General features: G+C 49.0%; 1 protein-coding gene across 1 annotated transcript in view; it reads left to right on the top strand.

The window, feature by feature from the left end:
- Positions 1-7,657: 7,657 nt before the first annotated feature.
- The window catches only part of ST8SIA1 (ST8 alpha-N-acetyl-neuraminide alpha-2,8-sialyltransferase 1), a 108,549-nt gene continuing 93,699 nt past the window's right edge, over positions 7,658-22,507 (top strand). Inside the window, exon 1 of the mRNA XM_059847970.1 lies at positions 7,658-7,989. Within this exon, the coding sequence (XP_059703953.1) occupies positions 7,745-7,989 (245 nt within the window). The 5' untranslated portion in view covers positions 7,658-7,744. The remainder of the gene's footprint in view (positions 7,990-22,507) is intronic.

Raw genomic sequence — 22,507 nt, 5'->3', positions numbered from 1 at the left:
TAAAAGGGCTTTGTTTATATTTATCTTCCCAAGCAGTTTATGTTATCTCTTAGACTCTCTCCCACCAGCTGGCTGAATTAATGACTTGTGAAACCTCCCTGCCTGCCACGCCTGGCAGCGAGACATTTTGTGAGACAAAGCCATCCATCTCCTGGGGCTCTTCTCAAGAGAGAAAACTGTTCTTTCCCTGCCTTTCAAATGGTTTATAGGACTAAACTCAAAACAGAGGGAAAGCACAGCCCCTCAAATCTTTTCAAAGGGATTCACATTTGAGTAAGTACCTTGAGAAAAATCAGAATGACGAAGCTGCACAGCTAAAGGTGTCTGTGTCTGCAGTCCATGGAGGGATCACGTTATCTGACAGCTGGGAAAGAGCTGCTGTGGTCTGGGATGCAAAGCATGGCTCAAGGTCAGCAGAGGAATGTGCAGGTTGGTCCCTGGTCCTGCTTTTCTGGGGTTTTTAGCCGTGGTGTCGATGCTGTCTGTGCAATAACTGCAAATCCCTGTGGGAGGCTGCTTTCCCTTGGAAGCCACACTCAGGCCCAGGGTGCTTCCTTCACTTGCAGTTTGTATTGTCACCCAGCATGAAAAATAATACTCCAGCAGTTTTCAGTTTCATCTCTGTCCTTTGGTGGACAATTTCTGTGTCAAGCCTTGCTTCCATCTTTATTATATTTGTGAAGAAACAGAATGAATTTTCACTCTTGTTTGCCCATTAACCACACTTGAAATTTTCTGCCTGGGTCCCAGTGAAGTGATGCTGCTTAAATTTGGAGGCCATAAAAAAAAATCATGATGATCTTGAAGCACTTCACTAATATTAGCTGTTGGTGCATCCAACAATTTGAATCACAGCTGAATTTCTCTGGAATGTGTGTCCCACAGCACTGCTCTAGGCTTGAAGAAGTCTCTGTTACAAATCTACCTCAGTCATCAGTCGAATATTTTCAAGTCTCTGTCTCTGTTTTCTCTGTTAGATGGAGATAAGGATAGTAACAACTTCTTCCCAGAAGTTTTAAATCACTTCTGAGGCCTGCTCTAAATGCAAGGAGGTTGTGCTTCTGGTGCCACTATACCAGAGCTGCTGTGTGTACTGCTGCTGCACACAACTGCATGCCAGTGTATTTGGAAGGAGGGTCAGAGGCCACTAACCTTTGTCTTTGATGAATGGGTTAATGGAAAACCTGGCCAGTGCAAACCTGCCAGTCTCTGCACTGGGTCTGTGCCTGAAGCTCCCCTGGCCAGGCTGTTTCACCTCCAGCACTGAAGCCGTGGCTTTTTGCTCAATTTGAAGTCAGATTTCCATTTTCCCTGTGGATGCTGATCTGGTTTTGCCCCTGATCCTGCACCCTTCAGAGCAGGAGCTGTGCTCAGGGTCTGAGTGTTTGCCAGAGGAGGCTACTGACACCCAGAGTGCTTCTGAGGCTTCTTTCTAGACACTTCTCTGGGCAGGCTGTGAGGGCCTCAGCCACCCTTGGTGAAAGCTGTCTTCAAACACATTTCTGCATCCTCTTTTTCTGCTTCATCCTGCTCTCTGTCACCTTTTCCAGGGTGGACAGCTGAACAAATCCCATCACCTAGATCTGCTGTTAATTCCCAGCAGAGAATTCTCAGCAGGCCTCCTGATGCCTCACAAAAATTCAAGTTTCTCCCTAGTTAGAACTAAGGATCATTTGTGATAAGACACAGCAACAACATTAACAAGCTTTTTCCTCTCTTCTGCTTTTCTTCTACCCTCTTCATCCTGGTATAGAGGGATTACTTATTTGTGAGACCAAATTTATTACGTCCCCCTCTCAGACACAACCTTCTCACAAACAGGATTTCAAACCAACATTGAGTTATGAATGATGGCTTCCTGACAGCAACTGCTCAAATTGAAACTTCAGCAAATGTCAGACGTGAGGTCAGAATCTGTTTGAGCTCCCAAGGAAAAGGAACTGCACTTGCAAGGGAAGAGCCTGTTTGCTTTAGAGATGTGTTTGTAGTCTCTGTGCATGTGGGTGTGCATGCTCTATTGTGCCCTTTATGTGCATTTTATTGCCTTCACAAATTGTGCATTGTACCACAGGACCTTCCAGCCACAATATCTTTGGCATGTCAGTTCTAATACACAAAGTCTTAGAATAGTTTGGGCTGGAAGAGCCTAAAGGATCATCCAGTTCCAACCCCCTGCCCTGGGCAGGGACACCTTCCACTATCCCAGGGTGCTCAGAGCCCCATCCAGCCTGGCCTTGAACTGCCAGGGATCCAGGGGCAGCCCCAGCTGCTCTGGGCACCTGTGCCAGGGCCTGCCCACCCTGCCAGGGAAGAATTTCTCCTGTAAATTGAACCTAATTCTCCCCGTCTGAGTCTGAACCCATTCCCCCTTTTCCCACCACTACAGTTCCTGGTGAAAGTCCCTCTTCAGCTCTCAGCTGCCTTCTCAGCCCTTTAAGATGCAGGAAGCTGCCATGAGGTCTTCACACAACCTTCTGTTCTCTAGGCTGAACAGAAGTTAATTGGGACTACCCCAGCAAGTCCCTTCCCCTTCTGAGGAGCTGTTTCTGTGAGTAAGGCCATTAACTGCAGCACAGCTCACTCCTGCTAACAGTGAGCACCAACCCATAGAGCTGCACAGGCAGGAATTGCACCCAGAATTTCCCTGTACGTAATTGTCTTCACCTTACAGGTGCTCCTACCCATCCACATCTTACATGGGCATTTTCCCTGCATTGAAACTGGCTGAAGAGGCATCCTGAAGCCAGAGCTGCAGAACAGAAGTCTGGGGTTTATGCCTTACTTCAATAACATACAGCAGTGATGGTAAGGTTGTAAAAATTGCCTGTGTAGAAACACATAAAATTCCATTTTATGAGAAAACCTTCTTTCCATGCAGAACCAAAAAGCAAAGTACCTGTGGCTAATGCCTTGACACATTCCTTGTCATTACTCCTGCATGTTTTCACTCATTCTTGTTCCACCTTTTTACCAGCCAACATCACTGTTGGCATAAAAAGATGTTTTGAAAGTCCTTTCAACACTGCTCGTAGAAGAGGTTCTCAGTTTTAGAGAATGATCTCTGTCTTTCAGTAAGTCATTTCCCCCATTTTGTGCTTCACTCTCGTGCATTCTGACTCCTGTGTGCAGCTGAAAGGATGACTGGAGATGTCACAGCAATGGTACAGCCACAGCATGACAGCCGAGGGGAAAACGTGCCAAAACTGGTAATGCTTTTTCAGAGGACTGGTACAACTGGTACAAGCCAGGTAAAAACTGATTAGCTTTTGGACACCAGGACTTTGCAGGAATTAATTTGATATCGTAGGTACAATTCTCCCCTTTAATAGGATTATATAAAAACTGTCTGTCAAATTAGGGGCTTAAAATGCTTTATCAGTGAGAACATATATTGGTGGGTGGTTTCAACAGAGCTGCAGAGTAACTTCTGACAGGGAGAGGCATAATGGGAATTTGCCAACAGGGCAACTGTGCATCTATTCATACAGTTCAGTGTTGGTGCTGTTCTTATGGAGGGAGATTCAGATGGCAGTTTCAGATCTGTGTGAACAGAAGGAATTCAGAGAAATCAGCCTGTTCACAGGTGACACCCCACCAAAGCTGGCCTACAATGATAATTCAGGCAGTTGATGATTTCTGAATATTTTTGTGTTGTACATTGGGTCACAAAAAAAGGTACCAGAGGAGCACTGACTGTTTGTGGCAGTGGGGAATAAGGGCTGGGGTCCCACAGAGTGCTTACTTTGCTTTCAGCTTCGTTTTCCCTTGAAGAATAACATCCAATTTTCATATAGACTCTACTAACACAGCATGAAATACTTCCAGAACTGAGGGCACAGCAGAGCAAGGAATTTTAGTCAGGTGGTAACTGATGCATTGGGAAGGTACTGGATTTGCCAGGAATAGGGCACGGTGACATTTTCATCACTAAAAGGATGCCATCCCCTGAAAACTGATTCCAATGCAACTCCTCTGCTAAATTCTGCAGAGCAGAAAGTGTGTGGGATGCTGAAGTGGAGGGAAATTCCCTGTTATTTTGGAAGTGAGAGAGCTGAGAGTGCAGAGACGAGGTTCAGGGGATGCCTGTAGGAGTACACGGTGCTCCAAATGAAAGCAGGCAAAAGCTGCATCTTCTGGGGGTGTAGTTCTGATCTTCACCAGTGTTTTGGGCTGGGAGCAAGGGCAAGAAGGAAACCTGGATTCTGTGGCTGGGAAAGGTGTTGGCAGAGCAGAGTGTCAGCTCCAGCCGCAGGGACAGCAGAGGAATGCAGCAGGGAACGCAGGGGATGCTCTGGTTGGTTTTGGGGGGAAACCGGGAAATCCTCAGGGCGGCGCCTTCCTTCCGATCCGAGCACAGCCACGCTGTGTCACCTGAGAGTTTAAAAGGCATTTTATTCCATGCTGCCACTCGCTACTTTTCTCTGTGCTGCTTTTTCAAGGCACCTCTCAGAACAACTTTTTTGTTTGTTTCGGGTTTTTTTTGGTTTGGTTTTTTTTTTCCTGTAGTGGACAGACCCTGCCCAGGATTACCTGGCCCTTTTCTGCCTGGGATCTTAGTTGGAACCAAGTAATGGAGGTGAGTTTAAACTCACCATGAATTCTCACTTAAATTGAGTTCAAAAGAGTGGAATCATGCCTGAATATCAATTTTTTGCTTCAGTTTAAAGATGTGGATTGTTGATCACATCTCTTACCTTCTCAACAATTGCGAAGTGTCACGCAAGTATCTCAGGCTATTTGTTTGTAAGCCAGGTGCATTTTTGGCAGTTTATTCTTCCCTCCTGTTTGCTGCCCACCCTCAGCCGCTCCTGCCAGCAGAGAGGAGTGTGTGCTGCTCCTCAGGGCTCAGTGCCAGAGGGATGAGGCTGCACAGGGCACCAGGCCTGGCTCTGAGCTTCCCCTGGTGTGGCTGCAACCCCAGCTGGGCAGGAGCCAGTGCCAGGCCTGTCCAGCTCCCCGTGGCCCAGCACAAGCAGTGCTGGCCCAGGTGTGTGCTGGCCCTGCAGGCAGCACAGGGGGATGGAGCTCCTGGAGCAGCCTGCCTGGGGCTTCATGCTGAAATGGACTCACAAAACAGGGCAGGAAATGTTTAGGAATATCTCACAGGTTCACAAATAAAAGATATCCCAAAATCTTGTGTGTTGGGTGTACTTTAACTTAATGCATTGCAAGCAATTGCACACTGAAAGAATAAGTCATTCCTGCTTTCTCTTGTTCTTTTCCACTTTCTTGTTTCCCAAGCAGTACAGAGCCTCCAGTCTGTCTTCTCAACCGAAGGTGAGCAAACAGTCAGGATCTAATTTGGGATACAGTTCTGTTCATCTTTTCTCAATCACTTTTTTGGTTTTACTTTTAATGGCTCTAGCTCACAATGTTTTGAATTAGTCTCCAGAGACTGAATGGTTCTGTTTGTTTTTAACAGACATGACTGAACAGATTCTGGTTTATTCTGCTGTTGGTAAATAATTGCCTCACAAAAATGAAAATATTTACCTGGTTCTAAATATTTTTTTTTCCTAGAGGTTAACTAAAATGACTTGCTCAGTTTCTTTTCCCACTTTTGTCATTAGAGAACAGCTATAACATTCCAGACAACTGTAGCATATCAAATATGAATGAAAATAAAATTTCTTCTGCAATTACATGTTTCTGGCATTTTGATGTTCATTAGACATCATGAAGTAAGTGTTCTGTTTGTCAGTGTATATTTCTACACAGCAACACGCTGTTAATGAGAATGTTATTCCCTCTCTCAAGCACCATTGAGATTTCCAGGTTTATTTTTGCACTGAGAACTAAGAATGTTGGGATCTCTAGCTGAAACCACTGTTGAAACACCCAGCCAGTATTTATGGCATTGTATTGCCGCCTTAGGGCCAGGAGATACCAAACTAACTGATAACTAAGGAGAGAGCAAACTTTCTTCCTGATTTCCTTCCTTGGCCCCATTACCCCTTAACTCCTTAATTACTGCTCAGCCCTGGAAGCTGCCCCAGAATAGCCAAGGCTCCGTGTGCTGAGAGTCCAGAAAGCACTGGCTGCTCTCCCGGGGTGTGTGGCACTCTGCAGTATTTCCCGGGGCTCTGGAAGGTGTGGCTGAGATGGTGAGCACGAGGCAGGGGCCAGCCTGGGCTGAACCTGCCTTTTGTGCCAGGGACTAGAGACTGGATCTCAAGGTAGGATCTGCCACTGAGACACTGAGAGGAGCTGAGCGTGCCTCCCATGTTTCAGCCTGATTATCAGAGAGGTGCTTTCTACTGGTGGAGGGGCTCTGCTGGCATGAAACCATGGCACTGGGGATTTAGGAGGACTGAGGGCTGCACATGTGGCACCCTCACCCTGGTGTGCAGATGGATTCCCAGTGGGAAGCCTGAACTGGGCCCTGCCACAGGTGTGCAAGGGTCATGCTGCTGCTCCTTGGTTTGTGGGTGGCTTCTCTGCCAGCTCTCCCTCACTCCAAGCACTGCAGCAGCAGCCCCAGAGGGCTGGAGCACCATCAGCCCCTCAGTGTGCTCTCTTCACAGACCCAACCACCCTAGTGGGCACAGAAAATCAGAGAATATCCTGAACTGAAGAAACCCAAAAGGATCAGCGGAATCCAACTCCTGCTCCTGCACAGGACAACCCCAAGAATCCACCGTGTGCCTGAGAGTGCTGTCCAAACGCTTCTTGAAATGTGTCAGGGTTGATCCCATGACCACTTCCCCGGGGAGCCTCTTACAGTGCCCACCGCCATCTGGGTGGTGACAGACACTGGCACAGCTCCGTGTCATTCCCTCGGGTCCTTCAGGGGTCACCACGGAGATGAGAGCGGTGCTTGTCCCTCTGCTTCCCCTGACAGGGAGCTGCAGAGCAGCTGCGAGGTGTCCCCCAGCCCCCTCACCTCCAGGCTGCGGAGAGCAAGTGCCCTCAGCGCTCCCTGAAGGAGCCGCTGCCGCTGTGGGACGGGCGCTGCTGGCAGGGCTCGCTCGGCGCTGGCTTGGCCGTGGCCCGGCTTGCTCCATCCTCGCCAGTCCCTGAGCCCGCGGGTGCTCCTGTGCGCTCTCCGGGGGATGTCCTTCGGGCGGGACACGCTCTGCCTGGGCGGTGGTCGCGGCCCGGGGCTCTCGGCTGGGCCCGGGGCCGGTCCGGAGGGCTCGGGGGTCCCGGCGCGGGAGGGAGGGCAGGCCGGGGCGGGCGGGGGTCGGTGCCGCCAGGGCGCGTTGGGGAAGCTGCGGCCTCTGCCGGGGAAGGGAGCCAGGCGCCGGGAGGGAAGAAGAGAGCGAGGGAGAGCGGTCGGTGGGAGCCGGGCCGAGGCCGGAGCGGGAGCGCGCTCCGTGCCGGGGTTCCCCCCTCGCTCGGTGCCCGCGGCGAGGCGGGGCGGGCGTGGCGCCGAGCGGAGCCCGCAGCATCGAGGTCTCCGCTCCCTCCCCCGGCGGCTGCGGGCCGGGCAGCGAGGCCGGAGCACCCCGCGGCCGGGGCGGGGTGGAAATTTACCGGGTCGGGGCTCAGCGAGGGGCTCGGCAGGAGGCGGAGGGAGGGCGGGGAGCGGCGGAGCATCATCTGGCGGGGAACGCGAGGGACCAAATGACTGTGACCAAGGGCGGCAGCCGCCACCGCCGCCGAGAGAGCAGCGAGCCGCAGCGGCAGCAGCAGCCCCGCTCCCCCGGCGGCGATGGCGGCGGGCGGCGGCGGGGCTGAGCGGAGCTGAGCCGGGCCGAGCCCGGCCGGGCCCCCGCCCGCGGCCCCGCATGGCGCGGGCCTGATGTCGGAGCGCGGCCCGGAGCCGCGGCGGCGCTGCGGGAGCAGGAGGAGGATGGCGGGGCTGGCGTGGAAGTGGCCGCGTACCCGCCTGCCCGTGGGCGCCAGCGCCCTGGGCGTCTTCGTCCTCTGCTGGCTCTACGTGTTCCCCGTGTACCGGCTGCCCGACGAGAAGGAGATCGTGCAGGGGGTGCTGCTGCAGCAGGGCAAGGCGTGGAGGAGGAACCAGACTGCGGTCGCCCTGTTCAGGTACCGCCGTGCGCGGCCCAAGGGCAGCGGGGACGGGCAGCGGGGACCGCCAGCCGCGCCCGGAGCCCGCCCGGCCGCTCCCCGCCCCGCCGAGCCCCAAACTTTATTCCTTCTTCCCCGACCCTTTGTTCTGTCACAGCGGGCGGCGGGCGGGCAGGGCCCTTCTGCCCCGCAAAACTTTTTTTGGGGTGGCTCCGTTGGCTGCGGAGGAGAAGGGGCTCGGCGCGGGGGATGGAGGCTCGTCCCCGCAGGGATGCGCTGCCAGGGGGGTGAGGGTTCCGAGGGTGCGGCGGCCGCCTGCACAATGGGATGCTTCTCGCTTGGCGGATATCAGAGGCACCTAACAAAGCTCCGCGGCTGCTAACAAAGCCCGGGGCTGCCGGCCCGGCTCCCCCGCTGCCGGGGCTGCCCGGAGAGAGCCCGGCCCGCGCGGCTCCCGGGATGCGCAGGGATGGATGTCTGTGCAGAGAGCCCGGGATGCGCAGGGATGGATGTCTGTGCAGAGAGCCCGGGATGCGCAGGGATGGATGTCTGTGCAGAGAGCCCGGGATGCGCAGGGATGGATGTCTGTGCAGAGAGCCCGGGATGCGCAGGGATGGATGTCTGTGCAGAGAGCCCGGGATGCGCAGGGATGGATGTCTGTGCAGAGAGCCCGGGTGCGCAGGGATGGATGTCTGTGCAGAGCCCGGGATGCGCAGGGATGGATGTCTGTGCAGAGAGCCCGGGATGCGCAGGGATGGCTGTGCAGAGCCCGGGTGCTCAGGGAAGGTTTCCGCGGATGTGCATCCGAGCAGCCTCGGGAGGCTCCGCGCTGCTCCTGGGCTCTGTGCAGTTTATTAGAGAAGCCACGTGAAAAGGCACCTTTTCTCTCTCCTCTCTGCTCTTGACGTGGCTGGGAAATGGCGATAATCCCTGGGGCCCGTTTCGCTTTCCCAGCTGCACAGGAGAGGGGAAGGCTGCAGCCGAGCTACCCCAGCTGCCAGCCGAGGAAACCGAGCGGGTCCCTGCGCTGGGCAGGAATTTTTAATCACTCTCCTTCAAAAGCGTCTGCAGTGGAGACCTGCATCCTCTCAAAAATTTCTCACATGTTTGGGTAAAATACAGGCAATTGGAAGAGAGGCAGATTTCCCTCCCTTTCCCGGAGGGAGGCTGTTTTTTTTGTCCCTGTCCTCCAAATAGCAAATTAAAGATCAGAGTGAGTGGTAATCAAACTGCCTCCAGAAATACCCTCTTTAGTAAAATGAATCAGATCCAAAATTCAAGGGACTTATTTTCCTTTTTAAAAATATTTTTGTTTGTTTTAAGTGGCATACAGATTTATTTTAAATTCTTCAGTATTTTCTGAATGTATTTGCCTTTGTCATGAACTGGAGCTGATGCTAATATCAAGTTAATATCTTGTCTGCTGGGATAACAGAAGCCTTACAGTTCTTGAAAGGCACAATTGTTGGTTAGCCCCCAACCCTGGAGGAAGTCTGAGCAATGATGGGTGATGAGCAGGAATGTGCTGATACTATCTCATTAGGCAGGCCTGGAAGAAGTCCTCCTTTTAATACAGAACTGGCTGTAAGTTCTAATAAGACACAGGATCCCTCTCCTAAAGCACTTAACTAACTCTAGAAGCTACGTTTGTCTTCTTGACTATTAGTTAATCTTGATCCTGTGCCCCAAATTCCCCCTTTTTTGGGGATACATGAATTCAGCTTTCTAAAAAATTACCCCACAGGTTATACAGGAAGGAGTTTGGTTTATAAGTTGTCATGTCAGTAACCAAATGTTGTTTGAAGAATGGTAGTGCTGCTGCAGTTCCAGTTTACAAAACAGTTCTAGACCATTTCCACCACATGGTTTAGTAGCAAACTCTGTGTGGTTTATCAGCTATTCCACTTGCCCACATGTTTTTCTACCCTCTAAGCATAGTGATTATCTCAGAGATGCTATTGAAGAGAGGCTGATGCAATAAAAGGAGCTCTCGTTTCTTGTCTGATGCTCTTGATGAGTTGGTGCAGTACTAAATACAATGAACTTTAAATCAATCTGCTTTAAATGTAGTTTTTAAGAGAAATTGTATGCTGGAGATATGTAGTGAGTATAGTAAACTGTATTATTCCAACACTTGTGAAGTAGAACTCTATTTTTGCTTCTTTAATTGGGTTCTCTTCATGATGGAAGATTTTGAAGTTGAAGCCCATGTCAGGCAAGCTGCTGTGTATTTGAGGTTAACAGAAACCCTTTGCTCTGGTCCTGCTGTCCCTAAGCAAGCCAGCTGTAAAAACCCCAAATTTAACTTTCTGCTGGAAAATTCCAGAGAATGTCAGTCTCTGTTGGAATGGGAAAGGAGAGATAGAGCTGCACAGAAAACCTGCATGTGAACTTTCAAGTAATATGGCTTTCCCTAATAGTCTAATATTAAGTGTGCTTTAATGTATTATTAATAAAATATTATTTAAGAACAGTGTTAATTGCTGTTCTCCCTAGCCTTCCTGCCACATTCTGGTTAACAGGCAATTTTGGTTTCACTCAATTTGAAGCATAAGTTGGAATTAATCTGGGCTGAAAGTTCAGTTCTGCTTTGTGTAATAGAGTGGCATTTGGGGGATTGTATAGCCAGGCTCTTGCTACACAGAGCAAACACCTACTAGGTTTGGGACTTTCTCCTCCCATAAACTCACTGGACTCCCACTGCTGAAGTGGATGTTGGGTAATTAATTTGATGAAATCATATTTTTCAAACCTCAGAAAGACTATTACCCCTTTGCCTTCTGTACCAAGGACAACTTCACTAAGTGACTTAACAAGTTCAGCAAAACCATTGGGGTAATTTGGGGTAGTTTGGGTTGAACCCTGGCAACCCTCAATCTTCCTTCTCCTCTCTGTACAGCCAGAAACCCTGAGGAAAGATCTGACCCCTCATGCAAGAGCCCAGACTGGCCTGGTTCTCGTGGAATGATTCAGTGGGAGTTTTGTGTTTGAATGAATTTCCAGAACTGCTTTTCAAACATAAACATCTGCATAATTAGCCACAGAGGCCTCTAAATTTCAAGACACTAGAGGTTGAGGGTAGTCATATAGTGACAGCATCTCCTGTCTGACAAGTGCTGAATATTCTGTCAGTCAGATGGTAAAACTGCTCAATTTTGAGCTGCAAAGTGGTCAAAATAGGAGTAAGACCATCATTAGAGCCACTAATAGCTAATGTGTCTAATCTGCCTACAATATAATGGCTTGTCATCCCCTGAGGTGGTTAATGTTATTGAGCCCTAATTGTTTTTACAGATTGCTTAGGGGTTTTTTTAGGGCCTAGTGCTGCTGAGATTATTTAGGGAAAATGTTTTTACTTGTTGTCTGTTGTTTGCTGAAGTAAATTGAGTACAGTAATACCTTTAGGATGATTTTGTTTAAAATACTGCAATTCATTAAAGGCAAAACTGGATCTTTTTAGCTGCCTTACAGGCTCCACAGAACCACGAATCCCAAGCACTGTGTTTATATGACACACTCATTTGTTGGTGGAGGATGGAGCCCCTCTGGGGGGGGTGTGCTGTGGGGTCAGTGGGTTTGGGCTGCCAGCAGTCCCCCTGGAGGGGCTGGATGATGGTGAGAGCCTTAGAGGCTCTTCAGGAAGAGATGGGACAGTCCCTGCCAGACACCAGGAAGGCTTCTCTGAGATTCAGCTGTGTTCTTGCTTCTGCAGCTTCAGTTTGGTGTGATGCTGAAAGGTCACCAGAGATTATTCTGGGGGTGACTTGATCAAACTGGCGGCAGATGTCCCCTGTGAACTCACTGCTCATGACCTGACTCCACCAGAGCATCTGCTGCAGCTTGTCTTTGTGTCTTTGCTCCCCAGCGATGGCTCTGACACTGCCAAACTGGCCATGCTCACCTTGGCTGAGGTGAGCCACTCCTTCCCACCAGATCTGTCCATTTCCCATGGGCAGAGCAGAGAGGCTGCCCTGGAATCACACAGGGCTCAGTGCCTGGGCTGGATGGAATTCCCAGGCTCGGGTGCTGGCAGAGGGGATGTGCCCAGGCTGTGCAGCCTCTCCTGCTGCTGCTGCCTCTGTGTGCCCTGCAGTAGCCCTGCTCAGCTCCCAGGTGCCAGAGGGGCAGAGCAGGGCTGGCTGCCCTAGCAGCCTCTCCTGCCAGCTGCTCTGTCTGCCCGGGGTGCAGGCACAGCAGGAGCAGCCCCTGCACATCACTGCTCCTCCTGGATTGCATGAGCACAGGCTGCAATCACAGGTCACTCCCCCACGGGTATGGCAGATGCTATGGCTGAGTCAGCAAGGTTTTCTGTAGTTCAGATGGGCTTTTCCCTTCTCTTTTTTTGGCAACACTGCAAATTTCTTGAGTCTGGGGATCCTCACTGGGCCATTTCAAGGCAAATCTGAGATTAAACTTTGTATTGCTCAGCTTGACTTTAGATAAGAGTTTGGCCCTTCCTAAACAGCTTCATCAGATACAGAATTATCCCTGCTTTCCTTAAATGCTTATGAAGGACAGAGCTAGGAATAGACCTGGGAGATGCTGGACTGGGTTAGTTCTGCCTCTGTGCCCTGAGAAGCCCTGCCCTGAAACTAATGGGTATGCCCACGTGTTGAGCCAAATCCTGTTCATTTCTCTGTCCTTAGGAGGTGTTGCTGCTGCCTGGCTGTGTTTTCATCAACATTTTACTTGATTTTGTTGCTGTTGCTGTTGTATTTGCTTCATTGGTGGTAAGGAGAGTATTTGCAATTTGTGGTTTCCAGCTGAGATGAGAAGTTGTTTTGGTGAACAGCTACAGTTTTGAAGAGTAGGTTGAAGGTGAGAGGAAAGAAATATTCTTATTGCATGTTATTATTTGGAGGCTGTGATGAAGAAAGCAAGCTGTAGAGAGGCTTGGCTCCATATCTTCCAGATGGATACCTGAATGACATGAAAACAATGAGAAATAGTGATCTGAGTTAGCTGACAGTGTCTTTGCAGATGAGAGCTGTGCTGGCAAGATAGGAATTGATTTAAATTCCTGAGTTCCAGCTCCTGCTCTCCTCCCTCCTTGACCCTAAGCAGCATTTTCTTACAGACTGTGATTGGCAGGCCTGAAGAAACAGACTGCTGAGATCCCTGGTATTGTGCACCGAGTTGGATTGCTGCTTTCCTTTGGATTTGTACAAAGCCCAGCCTGCCAGTAGATATGGGAGGATGTGGCCAGCTCCCTGAGGCTCTTTTCCTGTTAGCTGGGAGCAGCCAAAGGCCCACAGCCAGGCTCTGGGGAGCTGCAGGAGCAGAGACTTTGCTGGAATTCAGGTTCCCCAGCTGGGGCCCCCAAAGTCTGGTATGTATACAGCAGGCACTGCTGCATGCATGCATTTTCCCATTTAGCTTTTCCCTTTCTTTGCTGTGCAGTGGGCACTGAACCACCCATACCACGGAGAAATGAGTGATTTATTCCTCTCCTTGGAGTTCTCCAGAGCAGCCAACAGTGTTGCTCCCTTTTGATGTGTGTTCAGTGACATATATGAAAATTCCTATTTTTGAGACTAGTTGCTAGTAGGTAAATGAATGGAAAATGAATTGCCTTTCAGCCTTTAGAATTTGTCTTTCCCCAGTGTGGATGAACCTCACTGAAATGAGGAAGCTGTTTGGACTGCAGTCTTCTGTTGTTCCAGTTTTCTGATCACCAAAAAATACTTAAATTTCAAATCCCTTGGTATACATTAATCTTTTTCTGTATGCTGCATATGGTTCTCAAAATGCAAGGAAATTGCTCCTGATGCTAAATCATTTTAACACAGCTGCACACAGTTAAATTCAGCCTGAAGCACATTAATCCAAGCTAAGTAGTGTTTGTAAACCTCAGTGCAGATTCAGCTTTTGTCATGTCAGGATTTTTACATCCAGGAGACCAGAGGTTCTTCTCCCAGGTCTTGGAATTTAACCTGATAGATAAACAGCAGATGGGGTGGGACAAGGAACTGATAAGTCCCTGGACCCTGGTGAAGCATTTTTTTCTGTGAAGTGTTTGCTGCAGAAGCTCTGAGCTTTTTGAAGAAGCTGTGCCCAGTGCCTTGACCTTAGCAGTATTTGAAATTTTTAACAAGGTGAATTATATTGTGGAGAACTAAATCCCAGCTTTCAGCAGGGTTCTGGAGGTCGCTTTCCCACTGCTCCCTCGGGGATAAAGGTGAAAGTTATGAAATTAGATTGTTATACAATATTTTATGGTTAGCAGAATGGTGTGGGGGTTTTGTTGTTATTGCATTACATCCACAGAGTTTTGTTTTGACTTTTGTTCCATTTGCGAGGAAAATGCCCTCCTCAAGTTCTTGGTTTAGAAATGCTCTTTTCAAATGGAGATGTGGCTACAGTGAGGCTTTTAAAGCTGCTGGGAACAGCTGAATAGAAATGGTTAACATTTTTCATGTTAGAAACATGTCTTTCATGTTTGCTGAGAGCATTCTGAACATTTCCTGAACAACCATTGTGTTTATATTTTTCCTTTTTTTTCCCCCTGCACCTCTTCTTCAGTCTATTCCTATTCTTAAGCTGCTTGAGGCCCTCCTCAGCTTTAAGGAGAGCCCCAGACTATTGGAGTGGCACCTTTTATAACTGTCCAATTATCGTTCACTGCAGGGATACAGAGTACTCGTGTGAAATCACCCACTCCTCTGTCTCCTTCCCCAGCTGAACTAACAGTACCCTTCTCCAGAGTCTTGCAGCTCCCACTGTTGATCAGGGCATCTGTTGTTGTCCATCCTTGATGTTCCAGCAGTTGGCTATCAGGCTTTCCAGGTAAATTGCAGACTTTGCCTTCACCAATTAGCAAGACAAAGGCTTTACCTATCAGCTTGCCTCTGCTCTGAGGAAGCACCACCAGGTTTCATTTAAGAGTTGCTGTGTAGACCTCCAATGCTTTAAGGAGTGCTGGGAAAACAGATCATTGGCTATTTTCCTTGCTTTCTTGTGGGAAAAACTTGCTCTGCATATTTCTGGAATGCCAGGAGTGGCCGTTGCTGTAATAGAGAAATTACAGCTTTGTATTTCCTGTCAGAGATGGAAGAGAAACAAACAAGACATATTTTATTTTCTCCAGTGAAAAGATTTTTAATATTTTCCTATGGGGTCCATCTTGGCCAAATGTCAGTTCTGGGAATTGTGTTCCATCTGCCTCAGTGTCTGGAGGTTCCCTTGTTCTGCTGGTGCTGTGGTCCTGCCCTGTGGTGGTGTCCCAGGGCAGGGTGATCAGGGACCCTCTGCTCTGTGCAGTGCTCAGAAATGCCAGAAGAGTTGAGGAAACCAGTCCAAAGGCTGAAATGTGCAGTGAGTGGTGATGCTGAGCCCAAAGTTCTCTGCCTGCTGCCTGCCTTTCTCAGTGAGGCACTCAGATTTAGGCCTAATGGCAGATGGGACAAGGACTACTGGGGTTACTCATCTGGGCTTCAGGGCTCCTGCTTGGAACTGCAGGAGACACTGGGTTTGGTTCCCATGGAATTCTGTACAGCAAGGGAAGCAGAGTTATAAAGGAAATTAAGAAACTGTGTAGATGGCATGTTTATCTCTTGTAACAACTTCAGGTCTAGGTCACCACTAGTGCTGGTTGGGAATTCTGTGAATAATTATCCTTGTCCAGAAATTATTATTTTTACAGGGCCATAAGCTTGCAGAGAGACATTCTGTGCTCAGAAGGATTTTCTTCCCAAGAATGTGTGTAGTGAGATATTGGCTGTGCAGACGATGAATGGGATGGGTTTCCCATGTGTAGGTGCAGTCTTTAATGGGAAGGAATGTTGTAGGCACAGAGTCAGGGGTGATTGGGGTGGGCTGTGCCCAACCATCCCCAATTGGCTCCAGGTGTGCAGGACAGGTGAGCAGCATTGAAGGGAAGGAGCCCTGGAGTGCCCAGGGGCACTGACCAAGCCCAGAGGGCACAGAGGGCACACAGGGGCACTGCAGCAGCAGCAGCAGCAGCAGCAGCAGCAGCAGCAGCAGCAGCAGCAGCAGCAGCAGCAGCAGCAGCAGCAGCAGCAGCAGCAGCAGCATGAAGGGCTGGCCTGAGGGACATTTTGGGGCTGCAGAGCCTTGGAGCCCTCCTGGGTGCTGGCTGTGGCTGCCCTGCCCTGCCAAGCAGGGCCTGCCTGGGTGAGTGCCAGGCTGTGTGACTGTTCTTGGGGGGTGCCCCCGTGGCTGAGCTCAGGGTTTGGTGGGTGCTGGTTCCTCCTGCTGCTAGAACCTGGGGTACCAGCTCGCTGCTTGTGATGTGGGAAATGTGTTTGTTTTAGTAGTTTTCTTCTTTCCATGACTTCCATTGGAGCATTTATCTATTTCAGGGAGAATAGAAGAGCTCTTTATTCCACGTGTAGCATTCATTTGGGATATGAGTCCCTGTTCCTGGATAGTAGCTCGCAGTTACTTACAGTACAAAGAATGAATTGCCAGCTACTGGTGAATTTCAGGTTTGCTGCTGCACCTGTGAGTTCTGTCACAACTGAGCCAACAGTGAGAGCTGCAGCAGACATTCCTAATTGGAATGCAGTCTGTCGATTATCCCTGCTCCTTGTGGGTGATTTACTTCCATCCACTCATGCCATGTTACCTTCTTATTTGTCTGAGCAAGGTTCAGACCCTGCAGGCTCCTGTGTTGTGCTGTTCAGTATCTAATGGCAATGTAAAAAGCATGGGAATTAATTTCTCCAGGGTGTGGCTGCAACATGGGCTAGAAAGGAGATGCAATATTCATGAGACAGGAGCAGAGGACTGATGTTGGATCAGATGAAAATGGGAATGAGGAAGTGAACACTCTGTCTACAGCTTGTTTAAAGATTGATTTGAAAAATAATTTTGAGATGAATACATACTGTATTTAATTTTTATTTCCTTTTAGACCTCTGTAATTTTTATGATATAATTAAGAAATGGATTGAGAAGTTTTGGTCTGTCTACCTGTCTGTAAAGCAGATAGCTCACCTGTAAGTTCTCATAAAGTTTATATATCCACCACAATTCCTCAGTTACCTGGAGAGGAGTTTAAGGTTTATCACTGTGGTGGTCTCAATTTAGGGTTATGAGGCGGGCCCACTTGCCAAGGACCAGGATCCCAGCTGTTTTCAGGCTCTGAGGCTCAGCAGGCCAGGGGATGCCCCCTGCACAATTTCATCGGGCTTGGTGCTGCTCGCTCCTCCCTCAGAGCACAGCAGCAAAGGATGCTGGAGGATTTGAGGCTAGGGGCACTCAGTGTAACTTGGAGAATGCCCCCCCCTTGGCAAGCTGTGCCAGCTGCTGCAATCAGGACTTTGTGACAGTCTTGCTTTCATGGCATAGAAATGAACCTCAATGTTTGAGCCCTCATAACTGCAGGGAAGTGCTGGAAATGTGAATGGTGGCTTGGCCCCCAAAAGGCAAGTAAAAATCCACTGTGGGTTGTTGTAGTTCAGATGCCTCATTTCTGTGCTTAATCATCATTTTGGGGGCCTGAGTCATGGTTTTTAAGTGCTAGGATTGCTACAGTGAGAATTACATATCAGCCTATAATTAGATGCAATTTTTAATTAAGGACACTGCAACAGTGAAGGGAATGAGAGAAACAAAACCTATCTGGGCATTCCTTCATAGGTTATGTTATTGAACATTTTGTCTTGGCAGCCAGCAAGCATCCAGCACAAACACACTTGCTGAGCCTTATGCACAAAGGCTGAACATTTCCAGGTTTGTGTGCCCAGCTGGATGAAGCAGTGAAAATGCACATGGGGTTGTTATCCTTCCTGTCCTGTTTCAGCCATTGCCTTTAGTGTATCCAGAAGGAAATGGAGAGTGCTGTTGGAGCTTTCTGATCCACAAATGGTAACAACAGCAAGGAACTTAACCTATCAATAGAGGAATTGTGTGTTTTGATAAATCTGTTTAGACAACAGAACAAGTGGAAAACACTTATTTAATGTAGTTCAGTAACTGCTAATGGGTCTAGTTTCTTAGAACATGTTTATTTTTGCCTTGGGTCTGTGATGCTTTCTCTCATTTGCAAACTGTTTCTCTCACAAACTGTTTTGTGCTTCGCTTGTCTAACAGGCCATTGCTACTGAAAGTCTTGTACTAAGAGGGTTGAGTTTGTTGTTGTTCCCCACCGAATCTGTGGGAAAACATTGAGCTGGTTTTACAAATTGAGTACAAATTCAGTTTTCTCATCTGCTGCAGAATAGCAGATCTGCATCGGGGGAAAAGCTGAGTTCCCTCTGCAGCGTGGGGGCGTGGGCTGCTGGGCTCTTCTCTGTGGCATGGCCAGGAGAACGTGGGCAGTGTCTGTCACCTGAAATCAGGGCTCACCCTCCATCAATCTGACCTTGCTCAGCACTTCTGGGCTGATTTCAGCTCTTTCCCAGAGAGCTTTCAGCTTCATCATCTGGTTTCAGGTGGTGTCCCTGCAGTCTGCCTGCTGAGAATCTTACTCCCCTCCATTCAAGAGCAATAACTTGTTTTGCCTTAGAGAAATTAAAAAGAAACCCCAAAGTCTTGAGAAGTTGTTTCCACTCGTGAATTGCTGCCAGTGTAGAGGTGTCTCTCAAACACCTGGATAGCTGCTAAGAAGAGACCAGCTTTAGGAATGTTTAAGGAAGAAATTGCCAGCATTGTCATTTCCTCATCACCTCTTTGGGTCCAAGGAGAATGGGCTGAATGTACTGCAGTGAAAGATCTCCCAAAACACACTGGACAAGTGATTGAGCACATAAACACAATTTTTAAAGTATTTAAAAACCAACTTTCAGGCAATATTCCTGTCTTAAGATGCCTCTTTGCAGGACTAAGTAGGTTGAATGATTTATTTAGTGGACTTTTACTTTTATCCTCATACTGAGTAGATATGTTGGATAAATTTCCTGAAGGATGTTTAGGATTTTTGCTTGCTCTTTTTAGCAGCAGCTTTTAAATGTTAATACTGTAAAAGACCATAAACCTTCAGAAAGTTAACTCCCAGTGAAAAGCACTCTGAGTCCTCTGGGCTTGTGCTATTCCTGCAAGCTGATACACCTCCTCTGGAAAGGGGAGAGGGGAGGCACCCTTGGGAGTTGGCCCTGCTTTCCCTGGTGCTGCCCTGCATCCCTCCCTGCTGGAGCTGCTGGCTGTGCCTGCTGTCCCTTGGGAACTTACAGGGGACACCACAGGCATGCCAGCTCCAGAATAACTTGTGTCCTGGTGTTCTGGAAAAGGATTGCCTTAAAGCTTTGGATCCTTTCCAGAACCACCTCAGCTGTCACCAGCAGCTCTTCCCACTTGAAAGAGCAATATGTTCTATAAATAGTGGTGCAAATTGGGCTCTGGTTGTGTCCCAGATCCCTCAGCTTCTTCCACCCCTGGTGACAGGAGTGTGGGGTGAGAGGCAGCAGGTGCTGGGCAGGGGCACAGCTCTGCCAGCTCTCAGGGCAGGGGCACAGCTCTGCCAGCTCCAGCCTTGTCCTGCTGCTCTCAGGGCAGGGGCACAGCTCTGCCAGCTCTCATGGCAGGGGCACAGCTCTGCCAGCTCCAGCCTTGTCCTGCTGCTCTCAGGGCAGGGGCACAGCTCTGCCAGCTCCAGCCTTGTCCTGCTGCTCTCGGGGCAGGGGCACAGCTCTGCCAGCTCTCATGGCAGGGGCACAGCTCTGCCAGCTCCAGCCTTGTCCTGCTGCTCTCAGGGCAGGGTGCCTTCCTTCACACATTCTTATTTAGAAGCTGAGTTTTCTCCTGGGAGAAGTGTCAGAGCCCTCCTGTTGGCTGGAAGGAAAAGATTGTGGAATGGAATGCTGCAGAAGGAAGGAAAATGCTCTTGGGGGGCAGGAGGGAAGGTGGTGAGATGGAGAAGCCTTGGGAGGTTGAAAGGGAGGAGGAAGATGGAGAGAGGGCTTAACACAGTAGAGACAAGGAGTTTGTAGCAGCAGGGGCACTGAAGAAGAAGAAACACAGAGAGCAGAGAATAAAATAAGGAAACATTTATGTGAAGCAGAATAGCAGAGAAAGACCATAGGAAATCTGAGAACAAGTGTGTGGCTAAATCAGAGCAGCAATCAAGTAAGGGTAAAACATTCAGTGAAGTGGACAATTTAAGGACTGCTCTGTTGGTTAAGCAAGGTTACCCAAGGAGGTAATAATTAATTAAAACAGCATGAGGTAAATGATAATTTCAGTGAAGAAGCTCGAGTGTCAGAGGGAAGCAGATCACTTGAGTAAATTGAGGGTCCAGTTTCAATGGCCAGAGGTATGAGAGAGGCTTTGAAACCATAATAGGAGAGGGCATTCTCATGCCACAAGACATGAGAATCATTTTGCTCTAGAGATGATGTTGGAGTGGTGAGATTTGGAAGTGGAGTGATGAAATATGTGGAGTACAGCCCACTCACTGCAGCTATCTCTGGTACCTGTCCTACTTAAGAGCTGTGCTAGGGAAAATGTCCATATGGTTAGCAAAAAGACAGGAAAACAACATTTGTTGCTCTGGTTTTTTTTCATTCTCTGATTGCATTTTTTCAACTAGACAGTCCACAGGCTTGGCATCTAGTGAACTTTGTTTGCTGAGGGTTAGCTTGTCCTTTGGGGCACCAGAAGCTCAGGCTGAGGGATAATGAGTTCCAGCAGGCAATTCCTTGACTTCTATCTCAAAATGGGGTTGGTTACTGTGGTTTGGGGTGAGACTTCAGAACAAGGCATGCTTTGTTCTGGCTGGGTGCAGACATTGCATTTCTGATGAGGTGACTCCTCGCTGTCTGCTCCAGCAGAGTCAGGCACACTGCTGGCATTGCATGGATGCAAAATGTGTGTTCAGAAAGCTCCCAGCTCTCTGTTCTGGGCTTCTCAGCTCCTGCACAGCTCCTGGGCCATGTGCACTTGGCCAGGCTGGGTTCCAGGCTTTGGGGCAGCTCTGGGGAGGTCAGGGCTGTGTGGGGACAGGGGGCTGCTGCAGGTCTGTGACATGGCAGCCTGTCCCCAGAGGGACCTGGCTGTGCAGGTGAGTGCAGAGCAGGGACAGGGGGCTGCTGCAGGTCTGTGACATGGCAGCCTGTCCCCAGAGGGACCTGGCTGTGCAGGTGAGTGCAGAGCAGGGACAGGGGGCTGCTGCAGGTCTGTGACATGCCAGCCTGTCCCCAGAGGGACCTGGCTGTGCAGGTGAGTGCAGAGCAGGGACAGGGGGCTGCTGCAGGTCTGTGACATGCCAGCCTGTCCCCAGAGGGACCTGGCTGTGCAGGTGAGTGCAGAGCAGGGACATTCTGGCTCTGGGTGCTGCTGTTCTCCCTTCTGCAGCACTTCCTTCATGTAGCTCCTGCCCCAAAAGTGCCTACTCCCAATGGTTTGGGAACCCTGTGGGGATCTGCAGGAGATTTGTGAGAGGTGTGCAGCAGAAATCTGCTGGTAGTGGACTTTTATTGTAGTGCATGAAAACACAGAAATGTCTTTAACAGGACTAATTACTCCATCAGGTCCTTCAAGTTCAGTTTCCTATCTTTGTCAAGGCTTGGTACCAAATGCTGCAGAAAAGTCATGCAATAAATGCAGTAGTAGCATGATCTCCCAAATCAATTCTCAGCATTTTGAGACTTCATTTAGCCTTCACTAACTTAGTTCAGCACCTTGTTCCAAATTACTGTTGTTACTTACAACAGCCTTCCATGTTCTTGGAGCTTACATAAACAATCAATTCCTTCATTATTCTTAATTAAGGAAGTGCAGGTGTTCTTGGAATGGTTAGTTCTTAAATATATTTGTCTTATTCTTAGATCACTGCTTAATCACTTTAAAAGAATGTGTTTCTTCTTTGGCTCATACACTCTTTTTGTACTAATTTGCTTTTTTATCTGGTTGATTTTTAGATTTTGACATTGTACCAGAAAATAAAATGTCACCATGCTGTTGAAAACTAAATAGCTCATCTTCAACCCTGTAGTAAACAGTTTAATTGCTGTGGAAACTGAATTACTGCTCTTTAAAATTGTTCAGTTGTTGCTTCTGAACTGATCCTTTTTTGTTTTTTTCCCCAAAATAATTCACTGCATAAGTTTCTTGACATGAGCAGCATAGACCAAGTGGTCACGATGCAGTAGAGTTCTGTAATTTGTCATGCACCTTGAGCTGCATGGTGAATTTTCAAGATGAATTTGAGACCTAAAAAGGTGGCAGTTGGACTGCCCAGCTGGAGGATGCTCTCAAATCAGCTGTGTCAGGCCTGGGAGCTGAGGCTGGGTCAAAGAAAAAAGTGTGTCAGGAGGCTGACATTTATCTTCCTGATAGGGCACATTTTTTATCTTTACTTGGTAGCAGGAAGGAAAACCACAGATTCAGTCAGTTCATTGTGGAACAAGTCCAGAGCTGCCCCAGGAAGCTGGGGACAAAGGGGTCAGAAGGAGAGCACGTCCTGGGGCTGGGGGGTTCTTGTTCCCAGCACAGCTCCCACAGTGTTCCTGAAGGATTGAGCTCCCTCCTGTGCTCACTGAGGAGTTCAGGATCAATCAATAAACTCGAGGATCTGCCTCCTCCCTTCCTCACTCCCCTGGGGATCCTGAATGCAGTGTTCCATGGGCCAGTGCTG

This window comes from Haemorhous mexicanus, chromosome 5 (genome assembly GCF_027477595.1).
Source record: "Haemorhous mexicanus isolate bHaeMex1 chromosome 5, bHaeMex1.pri, whole genome shotgun sequence".
In the NCBI taxonomy this organism is placed as follows: domain Eukaryota; kingdom Metazoa; phylum Chordata; class Aves; order Passeriformes; family Fringillidae; genus Haemorhous; species Haemorhous mexicanus.
The sequence above is the reverse complement of the archived record's forward strand: the minus strand, read 5'-3'. Positions and strand labels throughout refer to the sequence as shown.